The sequence below is a fragment of the Mastacembelus armatus genome, chromosome 21, assembly GCF_900324485.2.
Source record: "Mastacembelus armatus chromosome 21, fMasArm1.2, whole genome shotgun sequence".
Classification (NCBI taxonomy): Eukaryota; Metazoa; Chordata; class Actinopteri; order Synbranchiformes; family Mastacembelidae; genus Mastacembelus; species Mastacembelus armatus.
In genome coordinates, this window is record NC_046653.1 from 17,642,586 (window position 1) to 17,661,979 (window position 19,394).

A 19,394-nucleotide genomic window follows, 5' to 3' on the forward strand; every position below is an offset into this window, starting at 1 on the left:
TTCCACGCTGCTCAGCAGCTCCGATGAATGGATTTTATTATCATGCAGTGAAATGAGGTCAAATGGATACCGACCCTGAGAATAAAAAAAATGGTAGCCTGTAACCTCCATTCAAAATCTCCTGTTTCTTGTGGCTAACCCGACACAATTTAGACTAATTTGACACTTGATTCATCTGCTTTTTGAGGTAGATCAAAGCAGACAGGGACAAAAATTGATTGATTTGGTCGACCTGACTGCTTCTATTTAACAACCAAAGGACAGTAGACAATAATCCAAGGAGATTAAAAAAAGTCTAGTCTGTTATTGCATTAGTTTGCCTCCTTTCACAAAATCAAAGAAACTAGGATGATATTGACCCAAGGCTTGTCTTGTCCCGAGGTGCACCCTTATTGGTTGTTCTCTGTTGCTATGGCACCAGACATCAGATGCTGAAGTTTCATGTGCGACTTCTGTGTTGATGCAGCAGGAAGCATTTGTAGTTGCAGTGATGGAGAGTCAGAGGGAGTGATGTGTGCATGTGTGTGTATGTGTGACACGTATCTGAACAACTGTACTGACTAATGAGTCTGATTCACATACAGTCATTTATGCTGTAGTGCGTCTGTCTGTGTTTTGTATGTCAGTTATATCAAGAAACACCTAACTAAATCTAATAAAATATAATCATTGAGAACTCTGAGAATTTTCTCCAGCCAGCAGATCCCCATAACCCTAAATAGGAATAATAAGTGGGTATATGGGATGGGATGAATGTATGGATGATTTGAAACATGACAATTATGAAGCCAACCCTTTAGCTTTCTTACCACCATCCACTTGATTTTTGAGTTTCAGAAAATAATGTTTTGAAGAATTTTTTTGACTCATGCATGACTGTCTAATCCTTCCACTGCAGTTAAAACATAATGAGTGCTATGTTACCTGTGTCACTCATGTTGTATATACGCCTTGTCTTTTATCACAAGCCCACAAGTCTGTGCTGCCTGGAATGACTCACAGGAGCTTCCATTAAAGAAGGTATGTTTGTGAACTAGACCCAAGAAAGTAAACCAAAGAAGTCTGGATGGCTTTTTTCATGAAATTCAATAATCCCACGTTCAAAAAAGGGACAAAAATACATTCTGCAACCTTGAATGTTGGCAACTAGACTCACATCTTGTATTTTTTCATTTCTTCTAAAAACAGATGATCCATCAAATATTGCACAGTAAAAACACACCGAAAAAAATATTTTAAAAAATATTTTAAAGATTTTAAAAGCAAGAGTCACGGAAACCATCAGTAAAAGATGCAGACAAGTTTGGAGCATGTAGTTAATGTTTGGTGGGTCTCTTAGGCAGTAGCACCTATTCCTCTTTTGGCCCTAGAGAAACAGGCCAGTGGATAATGGTTAATTCCAAAGCATCAGCAAGGCTTTGCACGTGAATGTGCACATGCTACTGTATATGACTTCTTCGAGGTCCGAAGGACATTTGGCAAATGATTAGAAACGTCAGTCATCCACAGTGCACACAACTTTTCATATTATTCCAATAAGGAAGAGGTTGCAGAGTTAATTCGTGAGAAGGTTAAAGTTTGCTCCTTCAGAAGGCTTTGCACATAATATAGCCTAGATTTCAAGCACCTAAACATCCTATGAGGATGACAAATGTCAGGCTCCATGGGATTTTATCAAACTCCATTTTACTCAGCAGAACAGGCATCAGTGCTGTCCTACTAGATGAGCAGAGATCCAGAGTTTTGGTTCTTATGAAGCCCAGAGAGCCAGTGAGCAGGTTGAGGTAAATCCTCTTCTTCTTAGTTAAGTTTGGCACTAATGCGTATCCACTGAAGAGCCTGTCTGGTGTACTGGACTGCGTGAGTAATGCTACTATGAAGGGTCAATGGTCCAGACAAAGTATTCAAGTAGTTGAAGAATTCTGTAATGAGAGAAAAACACTGCTCTGAAAAAATCGAAAACAAGATATGCACATTTTGGGATTGTCATGAAAATCTGTTAAGAATAGCATTTCCATTATAAGTACCCTTGTTCTCATTTGCAAGGTTGTCTGCAACCTCCCAGTACTCATAACTGTAAAGGACACTATTGGTAATGTTCAGGTGATTTGCTGCCATCTGGTGGATGCGTTGGGGAATGCTTATGAGCGAGGGGGAGGTGCTTCCCCCATGTGAACCCCGTCCAACGTATTTAGCATTGGGTGAGAGTGAAGATGGGGGTCCTCCGGTACCCCTAAGAGTGAAAGTACATGTACAACAGAATGATAGTGTTAAATAGTTTCAGTGGCCGGAACGAATGAAACAAATAAATAATACCAAGTTATTATCCACCTACTTCCCAGAATCATTCCAACCAGGTGGTGTAGTAGGCACTTTAGGAGAACTCTGTAATGACAGCATAAACAACCCGAAAATTTATCAAATCCAGATGTTTATATTGTACCACACACACAGCCTGTAAATCTATGTAAATGTCTGCATGTAGACCTTTTTTAGACATACCTTAAAATAGTCCAGCAGCACTTTGGAGTATTTCAATGCATGGTCCTTCTTTAAACGAAACATCTGCCAGTAAAGTAGGGCAAGGCATCGGAAACTGTGGACACACACGCGCAATTCAAAGAGACTCAGATGGACCACAAGTCATACTCAAAATGCAGATCCTCTAGTGTGATGATAGATGTGGCGTAAACAGAGGACTTGACATACGTACCAAAGCACTGCCAGCTGTTTGTCTTCCTGTCTCGCCCCAGGGCCAGAGTGGCCCTTCAGCCTCATTGCGTACCTTAAGACACAGGACTGTTAACAATGGAGCTGCAGTTTATACATATATGTATGTGTCCGTGAGTTATTTTTCAAATCCAAATGATTTGTATCTGTTTTTGCACGAACGTGTGGCTCACCTTATGAGCTCCACTGTCTCTGAGTACATGGTATAAGGAGATTTAGACTCAAGTGGCCCTTCCTCCATTGCTTTCCCACATTCCATGAAGGAGAGAGCAGCATCAACATAATTAACAGCCTTCCCCAGCTTGTCCACCTGGAATAACGTACAGAGAGCTAAGATTACAAATGGGGCTGGTCCCCATCAAGAAACTGGCCTGCTAGCTGGCGAGATATGATAATTATATACTGATTGCGCAAGAGCAAGACCCATTGTATAAAGTATACTGTAAATACATTGTATATGCATATTCTCTGCAAACCGAAATACTGTGTACAAATGGAAATTGTTATATTTCCCAAAATGTTGAAGCATTGCCTCCAATATGTGATCATCATTTTTATTTTGCTTCACTGTGAGCAATTTCTACTCAATCAAAGTTCAAGGACTCACCATTGCATCAGCACGGTGCTTCATCCTTTTGGCTTCGTGTAAGTAGTACTCAGCATGATGTGGACTGGGAAGATGAACAAAATGCAGAAAAATAAAGAAAATGCAGTACAGCCTGAGTATCTTATTATCTGAGAAAAAACAAGCAGTGCGGACCACTGTGTAGACTAAAATATAATTGCTCACGGTTCATGGTTTGGCACAGCACCCCTGTGTCCTGTAGGGCCCCAGGACTCGGAAGGTATTTGTGACTGCCTTGACACTTTAACGCATTCCACCTCCATCTTGGGCTGAGTTTACAGGTTAAAAAGAGATTTATTAAACCCAAATACTGTATGTAATGTTAAGATTAATCTATGAGAGTAAATGCTTCGTGTTACCTTTACAGCAGAATCTTTATTCTTGTCTCTGTTCTTGTGGTTGTGATGCTGCTCTGAAGTCTTGCTTTTGGAGGGAGGCTTAGTGGGCTCGGGGCTGACTGCCAAAGGGGACAGGGGAGACAATGGCCTCTTGCTGTCTAAGTACTCCTCCAAGTACCTGCAAGTGCACACACCCACTCATATAATTTGGAATTGAAATATAAATACATACTTGTATATATTTGCATATGAGAAAAAGGGGTGTTTTTATACCCATTGTGTGTGGTCTCAGTGACAAAGTTGTGCTCTGCTGTGTGAGCTGCAGACTCTGAGCGGCCTGAGAGGTGACTCACATTATGAAGACTCTTCTTACTTTCCCTGTGTGATACACCATTCTCTAACTGGACGGACACAAACACACATGCATGGTTTGAAAAACAAGACTATACCTGCCTGATGCTTTCTGCTTCATATTCATGCACAGAAAACATGTCCAGTTACATCATTCAGCAGAGAAGAAACACCAATACATGTTGTCTACCTTGCGTTTCCTTTTGTTGTCTATTGTTACGACCTCAGGTACATGGGAGTGTTTCATAGCTTCTCTTTGCTTGTCCTTGGTCGATGAAGAGCAGGAGGAGGAGGGGGCTTTATTAGTAGAATTAGTAGTGCTGTCTGGGACCCTTTTGAGAAGGCAGAGGTCTATTTGAACCACCAGATTTCTAAGACCTCGCTGCGAATGCACGGTTGCCTGGTCACTTCGTCCAAATGGGACTAGGGTGTAGAGTTTTTGCTTTGCCTCACTCTGTTGCCCATCACTTTGATTACCGGGGGCGGGCCCTCTGGGGTGCACTGCCTTTGGCTTGTTGCCGTCAGGTCGGCTTGGGGCTTGTTGCCTTCTCTTTATAGGTCTCTTGTGGGAGGTGGAGTCTGCTGAAACTTTGGTGATCCGTGCCTGATATTCAGAATCTGACTCTGAATCTGAATTTGAAGAGGCAGAGGATGAGGAGGGTGGTCTCTGAGGAGTGGTGGAACGTGACAGGGGAGGTGATGAGTCTGGCTGTAACTCTCTGTCCTCCTCACTTCTCCCTCCCTTTTTTGTCCTCCCCTGGTTGTGTAAGTCGTCCCGAAGGAGGTGTCGCTCTGCGTTGGGAGGCTGTCTCTTTTTGGCCAGGACTGTCTGCCATTCGCGTCTGTGTTGCTGCTCCTTGTTCTTCCTATGTTCTCCTCTTGCTGTCTCCTCTCTCCTCCTCTGCCTCTCTAGTACTCTCTCCTCCTCCTCTTCCTCCTCCTCTTCTTCCGCTGAACTCTGGATCCAGGGACGTCTCAGTAGCTGCTCTTCCGCCAGCCTCCTGTCTTCCTTTCTCTCCTGTTTTCCTTGTTGTTTTTCCTTATGTCTGTCCTCTTTTCTTTCGTGTTTTCTCCCCTCTATTTGGGTGAGATTTCCTCGGTTGTCCACCTCCTGTTCCTTGGTAAGGGGTTTCTTCTGTGTTGTTTTTGTGTGATTAACATGCACGGACGTTGGTGCTGTAGCCTCCCACGACAAGGCCCTAGGTTTTAAACAAGAACTGGATGTAGAGTTCACCACAGCATTACAATTACTAGCAGCTTTAGAGGTAGACTGGGAATCTGAGCTGGTTTCTCGACTAGAAATAACTAAGTGCTTTGCTTTTGTGGGGCTATGTTGTGAGTTAGGTGGAAGCAGAGGCCTCTGCTTCTGTTTCAAGCTGTGACTGGGTCTGCCACCATGGATTTGCTCAAAATGTGATATATGTTTAGCTTTGGGAGTCTTAGAGAGCTCTTTAGAATTTGGATGAAAGTTAGACTTGGGTCTAGATTTGTAATTCTGATACTGGTTAGAGTTTAAAACAGTTGAAATCTTGGTTTTGCTTTGGCCCTGGTCCTGTGTGGGTCGACTCTTGGACTTATGATGTTGAGTTGGCTGAAGATGAGAGCTACTTGTGTGCTTGTTCTTGGTGTCAGTATTAGGCAGCGTAGTAATCCATGGCCTAATTCTTGTCCTGTGGGGGTTAGCAGTTAGACTAGGCTGTGTTTGGTTTGGACTCAAAGGTCCAGGGTAGCGATCAACCCTGGAAGGAGGAGGTAGACTTGGGCTTGGGCTTCTTGGAGGTTCTCTAGGTATAGGGCTAGGGCTACGGCTGGCTCTTGGGCTCCCATATGGACTGGGGAAAACACTTAAAACCGGACTGGGAATTGGGCTATGTCTTGGGCTAGGTGTAGGACTTGGACAGGTGCTGGTAAATGGGCTGGGGCTAGGGCAGTAGCTGTAACCAGGACTGGGTAGAGGGCTGTTGTTGTGGTTGTAACTGAATTGTGGGCTGGGAATAGGGCTTTGGCTAGGGCTATATTCCTGATTGCTGTCCCAGGCTCTGGCTGGAGATGGGGCTCGCTGAATATGGGGAGAAGGCAGGCGTCCTGGAATGCCCAGGGAAGGATCCTGTTCACTGCTGGCAGATTTTTTGCGGGATTTCTTCAACCATTTATCCAACTGCCACTGGGCAGCAGAGGGGTGATCAGTCTTAAGAAAGCACAGAAAAAGACAGATAGAATAATGATAAATATGAACAAAAAACAAACATATTAAAAAAGTCCTTGCTGATTTTGTTGCTTTAAACACACACTGGCAGCGGTGGAAGAACTCAAGGTAAATCATATGGAAATACTCAAACACTACAAAGTCCCACATTAACATCTAGTGTGTAAGTAGCATATTAGTGTGGAAACTGGTTCAAAAGCAGCAAAATTCAACTACTTTGTATATTTTTGGCTCAATTGCTAAAAATTCAAAAGCATCAGTCTTATAAAGAAAACTGCAGATAGACCTGCTAGAAAAACTGTGCAATAAAAGTATGTGACTTTGTTTTTAATTTAAATGAATCTGTCTGATCATTTGACTCTATCTAGAAACAAGAATGTATAAGGTAAGTTTTCATACCAGAATTATGACATAAGAAACTGGTTTTACAAAAAAATGTAGGAAAATATTTGCTTTGAAAAAAAGCCAAAATATTCTTACTGCACTAGTGGGTTTTTCTGAGATATTTTAAGGAAATATGAGCTTAAGAATCAATTTTAAACTAAAATGACTTGATAGAAAGAATTTGTTACAGGGAACATACACATCATATTTTAAAAGATGGACTATTGCAAAAGTTGAAGTGTGCAAATACAACAACATTTGCACATTCCAACAGAGCCATATAACATGCACTACATTCACTGCATATACGAACTGCTCCATAGCTGCTATTAAAACGATTGAAATACCAGATGACAAATTTGGATTATGACTCATGTCTAAAAACTGGCAATATAATCTTCTTTAATTAGCTTGCTTTACTACATAGCCTCACATTCCCCATCTGTGCTTACAGTAGCTCAACCCCCATCCAATTATGTCAAATGACTCACTTGATGTTTGCTTAACAACTGGTTTGGTAACTGTAAGAAAGAGAAGAACAGCAGGAGTTTTTAACTCAAATGAAAAAAAAGTGGATACTCACAGCTGAAGAGAAAACTTTGTTCCCTGCCTCACGTTCTCTTTTTCTCAGTTAGCTGATCAGGAGCTAATTTAAACCCCTATTCCTCAAGTCAAACAGTGCCCCCCTCTCAACATCCCTCACCCTTTTTCCAAAGAAGACACTGCATCTCTTGTACCGTCTCGGCTGCCCTCCCCTCCTTCTTTTCTGTCCCTCCCTCTTTTTCTCACTACCTGGAACTCTGGATTTGCTGCTTCCACAACGCCAACCCCCATCTCTTCCCTAGGAGACACTCAAACACTCTACATAAATGAAAAACACATGGTGCACACTCCCCCCAACACACACTCCACTCTCTCCCTCTCTGTAGGGGCCCAATGTAGTGCAGGTTTACTAATACAGTCTGCTATGTCATACAGGGCTTTCCATTCATAAAAGAAGAGCAGGTTTGCCCTTCATTCCCCACATACCACGTCTCAAACCAGCCCCCACAATGCCCCTCACCTCCAACAGCCCACCATGCATACCACGCTCTACACTTCAGCACAGATGAAATGCTAGTTGTCCACATTGTCTTGTGCAAGTCCATCTGTAGATGTCAGTGTGAAGTCAAATCTTGATGACTTCCACCTCCTGAGGGTTTTCGACTTTAAGACACAGCCTGTTGACATGACACCCAAGCACTAATTCCCAAAGCTACCTCTGCTTCTCGACCCCCCCATCCTTTCTGTCCCTCCTCCACCTCTCCAGCTCACATGCATTCCTCATGTCTCTGTTCCTCCCCACACCTGCAGTCAACTGCCCTGAGCCCCCCACCCTGTAGAGAATTCACCCAAATACACTCAACCAGAGGAAGGGACAGACAAATGAGAAATAGACAGAGAAAACAGAGAGCAGAAGAGGAGGCTGTGGCTCAGCGTTGGTACCTCCTTGTTGTTGCACGGTGACTGCACATTGGCAGGCGATTCTGGATCTGGCTGAACTTCTGGGCTTTGGCTCCGACTCCGGGAATGAAGGCTACTGCTTCCCGACTCAGCACTGGAGTCTGAGCCGGAGTCTGAGTCCGAACTGGAATGTCTCGCCCGCCTGCCATGTGTGTGCACTCGCTGTGCTGACAGGCTGTCAACACACAGACAAACATCAGACCGGGGTCAGTGTAGGAGCACACACAGATACAGTAGATAGATACTGTTGTTATTCATAGAACACATGCTCTAACTTATGTCTACAAACACTCAGCAAAAGTAAATACCATGTACATGGTATTTGCAATAGAATACCTCTGTCTGTCCCAGGAAGATGACTCATGAGTGGCCTTCAGAAACACACACACAAAAGAAAACACAAAACTTATCACCCACAGCAGTAGTGTAGCAAACGGGTTACTACACTTGACTCGTTAAGTCTTCTGTTTGATCACACCATTAAAGACAACATTGAATGATTTCTTCTCATGCTTGCAGAGAAAGCTGCAGAGTGTTACCTTGTGAGTGTCATCATCATCACTGCTGAGTTTCAAGTCGTCAGCAAGCATACTGTAAACACACAAACACAGTCTTCAATGCAGATACACTGATCCACTTTTGCTCTTATGCTACTGATTCTACTCAACTTAGGAATTGACCCATACCAAGTACAGATCCAACATTCTTCTTTTTAAACGTAAACTATGTGTTATTGGAACTGACTGGTATTGTTTTTCTGTAATGTAACATAATGCCAGGGGAAACTATAATTGGAAGATCGTAAATTATGGCAAAAACAGAGATTTTTTAATAATGTTGATGAAGTAACAGTATTTAGTATGGATAGGCCGCATTATGCTTGATGAAACCAAACAAAACCAAAACCAACTGTACCCCAAGTGTTAAGATCAATAGTTTAATAAATAAACCACAAAGTTCATCCTACTTATCATTTAAAAAATAACATACCTTACTCAAATGGCCATTTCTTGTATGAAATATGCCAATTTAATATATTTAAATTCAAATACAAACATTGCTCAAAAATTTGGGAAAATAAGCCTTTGTGCAAATGTTTTGGAAAATGTCCTAAAACGTTTGTGTTACATAACAAATGTGTGATAATGTGAGACATGCAGTTGGCTAACAACGCCAAACATGTGTTTCACATTAAAAAGAGGTTGTAAAGTGTTAACAACCAGGAGCATATCAGTCTCTACTGACAGCGTTCAAGAATGTTAACTGATTTCTGACCTGACCCTTGCTACGTAGCCTAAAACACGATTTAGACTGATTCTATTTTGTTTTCTCTTTAACATCTCTAATGTTAATGGTTTTCTTTTGGCTGCACAGATAAGAATGTTCATTATTCTAAATTTCCAAAACTTGCTTAAAAGAGCACATGTGATGTGCATAATGTATTTTATTGCCACAGTTGCAGTTCAGGCTTGATGACCTTTGGTGGATCATGTTTCCTCATGCTCTGCTTACGATTTGTGAGGTGCCACATGAGGATGACGGGTCATTCGCAGCTGAACATCGCCTCGACCTGAGAGAGAGAGCGAGAGAGAGAAAACATATATAAAACCAGGCACCAATTCATATATTAACCATTTTATAGAGCACTAATTGTAAATTACTGCACATATCAGTATGTATGTAAAACTTACTTTGTCTTTGCTGTGCAGTCAGTTGTTTTCCATCCTTAGGACAGGAGGACAGAAAAAATAATGTTTAGAAATCTTTACACAGTTAAAGCATCGCTCAGCTGCAGAATAATACTGGAGAGAAAAGATCAACATCAATCAATTTTATTTCTTGCATACTTCTTTTCTGTCAAAACCTACATAGCCCATAATGCATCTAGAGTGTGGGGTCGTTGTATATTCAGGTGTGTTATTCTAATATCAGCTAATGTAAGCAGATCCACACAAACCTTGGAGTTGTAGAGGATTCGTTGGTCCTGGTCACCCCCTAAGGCTTGCTGGGACGGCCAGGACTGAGTCATGTCCTGTGAAACAGAAATTTTGGGAAGGGGGATGGGGTCAAAGGTGAATTGTGAGACGCCACTGTGAGTAATGATCTTCACATACAGAAACCCCAGGCCTTCTAAAGCTGTCATCACAACATTCTTTATTCCCCTTTCATTTAGGAGTAACTTATAACTCTTGTTTATACACACACACACACACACACACACACACACACCACTGCAAAGAGCCTCATTAAACAGCTGACTTTTGTTATCAGTGCAGTCTCTCTCCACCAGGGGGAGTGTGACTGGGTGGAAATACAGGTCAGCCTCAGTGTCCAGTGTTGGTTGAGAGACATGCATGATTGGACAAGGCGTGTGTACTCTGCAGTACTCTGCATCACTCACTGCATCTTTCTCCAGTCATTTCAGGTATCTGCTATTTTTTTAATAATTCTTTATGTTCCAGATTTTCCAGTTCAGGAGGATATATCTCAGTATCATTATACTGTAGAGTTGAAAATTTTAAATATATCATTCTAAAATTATGTGCATTTAAGTAGAACATCATTAAAAGATTTGTTGCTGGTAAGGCAGCCCCTGGGAGATAAACATGAAAGACATCAAGTGACTCACAACAAGCGATCATAAGTCCCCGGTGCAACAGTTAAAATCATAGTTGTAGTCTACCATTATAACAACTAGAGGATGCTAAAAGTTATGTTCAACACATGAATCTAAAATTATTGCTAGCTATAAATGTAGTTAGAGTTGTTTTATACAATACATGCAAAAGGGGAACACCTAACCATGCTGCAAAAGATATTATTTTTCCCATGGGTGGAGTACAGCAGTAGGATTTTTTATGGCTAAAACACTCTCATCATTTGTCTATCACATGTGTGTTTTCAGTGCAGATTAAATCTTAACTCACAACATAGCCCCACAAGAGCATTAATGAATGCATTTGGTTCTACATTAACTAAAACTTGATCAATGAAAAACTGAGGTAAATATTTCAGATTTTAGATAGTAGTAGGTGTTCAGAGTTAAGTGAGAACACTTGTTTCTGTCTGTGCATATGTGTCCAGCTCCACATGTCTCTGCTGACCCAGAGGAAAGATGATCATTTTACACCTGGACTGTAAAAGGTAAACTTCTCACTCAAGAGGAAAACAGGCACATGGTGAGAGCTCTAGGATCCACAACACACTGTCTCTGCTCCGGCTCTGATTATCATCTCTGCTGATTAGATTGCCCACAGCCACAAAGACAACCCGAGCCTCACCGATACTCAGAAAATGGCCTGATTTGCTTATGCTACCATTCTAGTGTCATCTGGTTCCTCTGCTGTGTCCTAATGTAGAAGCCTTTTCTGTGTGAAATACACAGTACATGTGTGTAGAAATCACTCAGGAGGGCAGAAGGTTACTTCACCGCTGAAGCAGTGAACAAGTTCTGGAAAAGGTCATGTTTTATCAGCTCTGATGTCTGTGTCACTGGGTGGTGAACTGAGTGCAGATCAGGATCTGTGGTAACAGGAGCAGTTGAGATCATAAAAACATTCTGAGAAATATGTTGGGGGTTTTTTTGTTTTGTTTTGTTTTGTTTTGTTTTTGTTGCTTTCTTGGTTGAGAGTTAGATGAGACGACCAGTACCACTCTGGGTCAATAAAAGGTTATAGCCAGTAGCCAGCTAGCATAAAGGCTGGATATTGGAGGAGTCAGCCAGACAGACTCTGTCCAAAAGTAACAAATTTCACCTAAAATGACACATAGGGTTATGAATTGGAATGACAACATGCCCACAAAATGTATGTCTTACATCTCCATTTTCTTACAAATTAAGATATGATGTACCACTAAGTGGTTGGTGAGTTTTGTTGCTTTTGTACAAAGGCAGGTTAACCCCCCCTGTTTCAGGTCTTTATGCTAAAGTGACTTCATATTTACTGGGCAAACATGAGAGTGGGTTCAATCTTCTTGTCTGAATCACAGTGAAGAAGGGTACACATTTTTAAAAACCTTCCAGGTGAGTCTTTTATCTTCTTCTTCTCCTTATATCTCTTCCACTGTCTACAGTAAGCCCCGGAGAGCAAGTGTTTCCTCTCTCTGCTCATCTTTTCACTTCATTATCTCTCCTCCCTCAGTCACCAAGGACACCACACCAGCCCTCACCCCTTTCCTCCTCCAACAACAACAAGGCTCCCAGTTGGAGCATTATGTGTTTCTATCTTCCTCCCACCTATCCCCACCCCATGTTCTGTGTCTCTGTTCTACTCTTCTGCTCTTCCTCTCCGTCCCACACCAGTGACAAGCTGTTCTCTTCACTGTGAAACACTAATAACACCACAGGGCCACCATGCAAAGACTGAGAGATCTATGAGATTAGAGCTGAAACTATTAATAAACTGATTAGATGATTGACAGAAAGTTAATCTTTTAAACAATATGAATAATCATTTGAATAATTCAATTTATTTTTTCATTCAATATTATAAAAATTCCCAGTTTGAGTTTGTCCTATGTTAGGATTTGCTGCTTTTTGCCATCTTGTAGCATTTTAAGAAAGATAATTCTAGCATCTCAGATGTTAAGATGTTAAGAGAGTTGGTCACACATTTTTCACTAGTCTCTGTCATTTCATAAATGATTATCAGAAAAGAAACTAACTTAAAAGAATTATTTGTTGCAACCCTTAGTAAGATGCAGCTGGTGTTTCCTCCGCTAAGCAATGATTTACAGCAATCAGTCTATTGAATCTATAGACGGCAGTGACTCAAACAGTTTAAATCAAATGCAAAGACTTCACAATATGACTTGGCATCTTTAAAGGAGGATCAAACTGTATCGTCGACGTCAAATACTTTTGTTTTGTTGTGATCACAGTAAAAGTAACGCAAAAATTGAAAGCAATTCCTTACCTCGAGAATATCTTTGGCACAACTGTTGTGTTGGTTTCTTGTTACCTGCAAAAAGTTAAAGCTCACATTTAATCAAAAGGAATTTTGTAACATTTCAGAGCAAATTATACAAGTTCTGTTGTCAACTAGTCAAACACAGAGATAAAGCTATTGTTGACTGTGCCCACAAACTATATTTGTTCATCTAAAAAACAGCATTGTGGGTAAAGTGTGCATCACGTTTAAAATTCAAATTTAGTACACACACCCACTTCCGGGTTCAACAGAAAAAAAAGAAAAAAAAGTGCACAGTCACAAATACAACACATTAACTCATTCATTTCTTTCACCAGGCTTTGCTCAAGGTGTCAACTTTTCTTTTCAGTCTCCATCACAAACCAAATACACACATAATACACACTCACTTTAAAAAGCACCTACGGCCCTGTGCTTCCCGCCTTTTTGCTGTAACATTCACAGCTCAGTGTAGCACTTCACTGTAAACCTCACAGTCCCACACACACACACACACACAAATACAGTGAATGTGAGAGTTGAGAGGACGTTAGTGAGTCATATCTCTGAAATCACAGCTGCAGATGATCAGACAGACGCTGAGAATCCTGCGTGCAATGTTCTGTTTCCCCCCATGTTTAGGCAACCCCATTCTCTGTCTCGCTTTCTCTCCCTCCCCCATGTTTCTCCTTTTTACAGTTAGGGCCACCATTTAAATTCACTCTGCTGACATGAAAGACAAGAACTGTGCCGCTCACACATTAAGATAAAGCACAAATTACTCGCACTGCGTGCATGGAGGTGTTTTCTGTTCATGTGGGAGTATGTTGTACTCTGACTGTGAGTATTGTGTGAAAACAAATGAATCTGCTGCACAGATTAGCAACAAAAATATCGTTTCCTTTAGTTTCTCATTTACAGTGGTAATCTGTCATTTATTATATTCGTGGAGGTTTGGTTTTGTATTTTTTTCACCTTTCTGAATTTAAATATTAGCGTGTAGACCAGAACACTGACCATGCATTAACATGCACAGTATAGAAAATGTGTGTAATCTGCATGTGTGTGTGTGTGTGTGTGGTGTGTGTTAAAGTGTCTCTTCTTTCATGCATGACTCACTATAGTCAGTGTTTGAAGGGCTGGACTTTAAGTCTGCGGATGGAAAACAGTGTGTGTGAAAACTGCCTGATTACAAGGCAGCCATGAGGTCATAGGCACTGCATGAAAAACATAAACACAGACAGTATTTTAGCTCTCTGTGGCAGTGCAGAGGCAAAAGTCATGGGTTTGCTTCCTCAGCTCACACATACCGCAAGAATATTATCATGTGCAATATGTTTCACACAACCATACCACACTAGCATCTCAGGCTACAGCTCTGCTGCAATACCCAGATGAATTAATTCCCACAGGGCCCAAACAAACCACGACCCATCATAACACCTGCAGCAAGCAGCATGCAAGTCAACTAGACTACTCGCCACCTGTTACATTCTTAAAGTATTTCAAGTTACTGAAGTTATGCTCATTTTCAGGTTATATTTAGCACTTTCAGTAGTGTTGAGGGTTTTTACAGTAAACCTTCAAACTTTTAATGTGCAGATGTGAAGAGAGGAGCAGAAACTGAAGGCTCTGCATCCTTAAGATCTTATTTTGAGTCAGTGTTGACTTGAAAGTGGATTTATATTTTCCAAATATAAAGAAGCTACTTTACGTACAAAGTTGTGACTTTAAATATGTACTAGTGTGGTGCAAGAATAACACTATAGAAGTGACTTAGCCGCACCACTGTCACTGACCCATCTAGTTTGTACTGTTTACACACAGATAAGTAGCTATTCCATGAGCCTCCTCACCTGAGAGTATGCGCATCGGAGCAGAAAACAGACGATGGAAAGTTTCCCTTTGCCACCGAGGACAGTAGGCATGGTTCCTGGATGGTCAGTGCTCTCCTCCGGTGTCCATGTCAGTGAGGACGCGCGTTCCCAGCAGCGGGGATCCTGTGCCGCTCCGTGACGCTGACAGACTGGCTCTTCACTCGTGGGTTCGCCGTTCAGCTGCCGGAGAATGTCTGTGTAGCTGAGGGAGACAGAGGGCGATGTAGGCGGGCCGGTAACGTCAGAGATGACACACACGCAGCTCACGCAGAGAGATCACGACTCGGAGTGGCCCTGTGGATGTGTCTTAACTTGGAAATGCGCAATTTGGATAAGATGGTCATTCAGAGCTGGTGATGTATGAAGTATCAAGGGACATAGCTATGAATTATGGGGGCTCTAAACCTGCATTTAATTATTCAGATGTAAAAACAAACTGTAAAGACAACAATTGACACACACACACACACACACAAACACACACAGACTCCCCTTTGTTAGCGAAAATCGTCCATTTATAAGGAAGACGATGACCAAAACTGACATTCATTAAAGAGCTGGTATTGTGGCCCTGTTTATTTATTTAATTCATCATTTATTTTATAATAATAAACTAAAGTATTTCTCTCATTATATAGTTTAAACACATCTGTGATATATTAGTGACCAAAAGTAGTTAAGATTTCTCTGTTTCTCCAAAAATTCACATTATTAATATATAATATTTATTGTTTATGATCACCTATTCTGATTGGCTGGAGGAGATGACACATGTTTATCCCCAGGCAACCAGGATAAGACCTAATGAATAATGCATGTGAAGTATTCTGATGAAAAATCTTTACTTTGCATAATGGCTGCAACTGAAAACAAGACAGAGAAAACTGTAGTTTTTTTTTAGGTCTAGTTCTGTGAAGGGGTGGGGCTTATCTTTACATATCTGATTCACAGTAATAGTTGGGTGTGACGTCACAACGAGGACAGCTACACCTTATTTACCAAGTGAATAATGTGAAGTATTTTTAGCTTGTACCTACTTCTGCACTTATACATGACATGCAGCACTTTAATGTTAAGCTTTTCACAATAACCAGTTTCACAAACACCTTATACACCTTGTTCCAAATATCTTCCAGAATCATAACTGGACTTTGTTTACAGTCAGGTGAAATTAAATCTCGGTTTAATGAGTTTTTCTGTCCTCTGTATGGTTAAGGTGTTCCCAATGAGATCCAAGATCAAGTATGCTCTGGATCATGCACAGTATGGACACCTGCATACAGATTCCACTCAACTGAACACACTTAGCCTGCTTACGAGGATGACATCATAAAACAAGCAGGTAGTGTAATTGGATCCTGAGCTGACTTTGTTTTGTTGACAATATATTTCCTAAATTTACTTTACTTACTGATGTACTCTTGCCCCTTTGCTCTGTGAATGTTCTTTGGGGACTGACGTTCACAGTTTTGCTATTTGTGTTGTATACAGAATCTATACAGTTTATGTCTGATCATAATTCCTCCTTCCCTGCTGGCACTGTGCGCTTGTCTAGTCCATCCATTATTCAGACCTGAAACCTTCGGGCCTGTGCTAGACTTCTTGGTTGCATGGATTTTGCCTTATTTAAAATATGAGCTTCAACCCTGGCTCAAAACGATTAAAGAGGAGGGAGAGATGGATGATATATCAGACCCCTAACTGTGATGTGTTTAGGGACAATGTCTGTGACACACTGTCCTTTTTATTTTGAACATATTCTTTAGAAAAACAGAGGGAAGCATTTCAACTCATCGAACCTTTAATTTGGTTTGGGCTGCACACCAGTGCCCCTCATTTGTTTATAACACCTGGGAAATACTGAATCCGGGGGAAGCCCCAGATAACTCTGTCACTGTGACAGAGTTATCTGTTATTTAATCAGCATTGTTGAAGATGTTAAATATAATAGTTACAGAGACAAAAGGCAGATTTTGTATTAGGGCTCATATCTCAGAGTAACATGCTTTTTATTGGTTTGTTACTGGTCCATCTAATGTGTGTTTGTGTGAGTGCATATGTTTTTGTGTGTTTCAAAGAGAAGTTTCATTTGCACACTACTTTTTTTTTGTTTCTTGTGCAATGACTTATAGATGTGTTTAGGTGAAATGTTCCCCGCACTCCCTAGAAAAATCAAAACTATAATACATTTTGCCCTTGAGGTTGTTATAGTTGTTTCACTAGTTATAAAGAAAATCCTCACAAATGTATTGCCTCACCACACACACACGTTTACTTCAACAGCAGGGACATAGCAACATACATAAATAACTAGTGGACAACTAGTTTCATGCATTATGGTAAATCCTTAGAGCCTTAAAAATGTCAACTCTTCTCAGACTCTCACATTTGCAAGCTGGTGCATTTAGAAAGGAAATATCAAAGCTGGGTTTGAATTTGTCTAGTCGGTGATTGAACTGTCATCTGTAACTCAGCTATTGTGTTTGGCTTGTGGCATTTTACTATTTCAGGCCTACATTCGGTGGCCAGTTTTTTGGGTACACCGGCATAAATTCAACAGGCAGAACATTAGAAACCTCTACAGCGCAGTCCAGCAACACCATCACTAATTATAGCCTCAGGGTAAAACACATCATTTAACACTTCTATGACAGTGTCAAAAACATGTGAACATTATAGACCTCATCAAAATAGATTTCATTATTGCATTTAATTGCCTTCCATTGTACAGATGTACCTAATAACCTTGCCACTGAGTCTATGTGGCCAGTTCTTTGGTCTTTTATTTGGACTGACTTGATCTACAGCATGTGGTCTTATAGAAATTTTAAGTATTTTTGTGAATCTGTCTCTTTTCTTATGCTCACAAACTTAAGAAGCGAAGAGAATATAGAAACAACAGCATTTTCCTGGGGAACAGAGTGGAAATATAGGGATGAACTGGGAATGGAGGGATGTGACATGCCTGGGGCCAGTCTCCAAGCCACACAGTAGCACCCTTGGTTACAGACCCATGGCGACAGGACCTCAAAGGCACAACGGCATCCCTCGGCACTGTCTGTTTAGAACAGCGGCTGGCCTCTAGAGTCGGCCTTCCTGACAACACACGCTCACACTCTCTCCCTTTTCTGTCTCACACACAGATGCAAAATGAGGGAGATGGAGATGGGAAGGTGTTGGGAGTGAAATGGTGGGACTGAGCTACGTTGTGTGTGTCTCTGCAGCTTGCTGTGGTTACCATGGTGACCCCGTGGTTACTCCAGATTCCTGCAGGTAGAGAGAAAGGTGGTCTAACGAGGCACCCTTTATAAAGGCTTTGTAATCTGTAAGAATGACTTTATTAATGATTAATAAATCATTTTAGCTGTCTTACACTGCCAAGAATAAGAATAATGGTTGCCAGCTTGGAAACATCCTTCTGTCTGGTGCAAAAAAAAAATCTCATTATCTAATAAACTAACTCATCTATTGTTATAAATATTGATAAAGTCATAAATATTGAAGACTTTTCACTGTCTAATAAGCCCATGGCAAAAGTTGATAAGGTACCTGGAATTTGAATTTTTAATACATCTTTGCTAACAGATTGTTACCCCAAGCAAAGTGTGAGCTGTTTTGATGTATTTCGAGCCAAATGTTTTCCAACCTCTTCACAGAATATAAACTGTTTAAATCTACTGGAGCGTTCACTCTAAGGCACTTGAAACCTGAAACAAAATGTAAGTGTCCTGTTAGGGGAGGATACACAGCCTAACAATGGCTTTAAGATGGTATCTATACCATTATTCAATGACTTATCCTCTTTTAATAAATCCATGAATAAACCCTTTAAAGGATGAAACACTGTAAAGTGGAACTTTTGCATCATTGTTAGAGCTTAAGTGTAAGATACTTATGAAATTGTGTCCAAGTTTTTAACAGAATTGGTCTGAGCATCAACAAGCACTTTAACTCACACAGGTGGTTTCAAAATATGTCTCTTATAAAGATATAAGGACATTTCCTCATCAGTATCAGACCTTTGTAATGTTGCAACCAAAGACCAGTGACCTTAATAAATTATTTAAGATACTGTAGTTTTATGATGCTATGAACATCCATGCAACACTGGATGTTTTGTTTATCCATTGTGTGGTACCAGTGTGCCAATAGCCCCACCCTGTGGCTAAAGTGCTACTGCATCTCTACAGCTCTACAATTACTGTGATATGTATCTTAAATGTTGTATTTTTATACTGGACAAAAAATAATGAGATAATAACATCTCCTCAACATGCACTTAAACACATGTATATCTTTATGTTTCACCCATTACACAGGAGAAGCTGCCCAGCAATACCCAAATTATCATATAAGACAAAATATATCACATCCTTGCATTTGAGATGCTGGAACCTATCTATCTATCTATCTATCTATCTATCTATCTATCTATCTATCTATCTATCTATCTATCTATCTATCTATCTA

General features: G+C 40.8%; 1 protein-coding gene across 2 annotated transcripts; it reads right to left on the bottom strand.

Moving 5' to 3' along the window:
• Positions 1-1,118: 1,118 nt before the first annotated feature.
• Positions 1,119-15,126, bottom strand: aff3 (AF4/FMR2 family, member 3). 2 transcript variants are annotated; one of them, XM_026296449.2, is made up of 19 exons: positions 14,904-15,126; positions 13,054-13,098; positions 10,095-10,169; positions 9,829-9,862; positions 9,650-9,707; positions 8,677-8,728; positions 8,474-8,508; positions 8,120-8,312; positions 4,235-6,232; positions 3,967-4,094; positions 3,715-3,871; positions 3,521-3,624; positions 3,338-3,401; positions 2,904-3,040; positions 2,714-2,785; positions 2,503-2,596; positions 2,336-2,385; positions 2,028-2,233; positions 1,119-1,922 (listed from the first exon to the last, which is right to left on the bottom strand). In XM_026296449.2, the coding sequence occupies exons 1-19, from the start codon at positions 14,973-14,975 to the stop codon at positions 1,801-1,803; spliced, it is 3,696 nt and encodes a 1,231-aa protein (XP_026152234.1). In that variant the 5' UTR covers positions 14,976-15,126; the 3' UTR covers positions 1,119-1,800. The 2 variants fall into 2 exon arrangements, with proteins under 2 accessions (XP_026152234.1, XP_026152235.1); XM_026296450.1 differs by lacking the exon at positions 14,904-15,126 and adding an exon at positions 13,458-13,511.
• Positions 15,127-19,394: the final 4,268 nt, after the last annotated feature.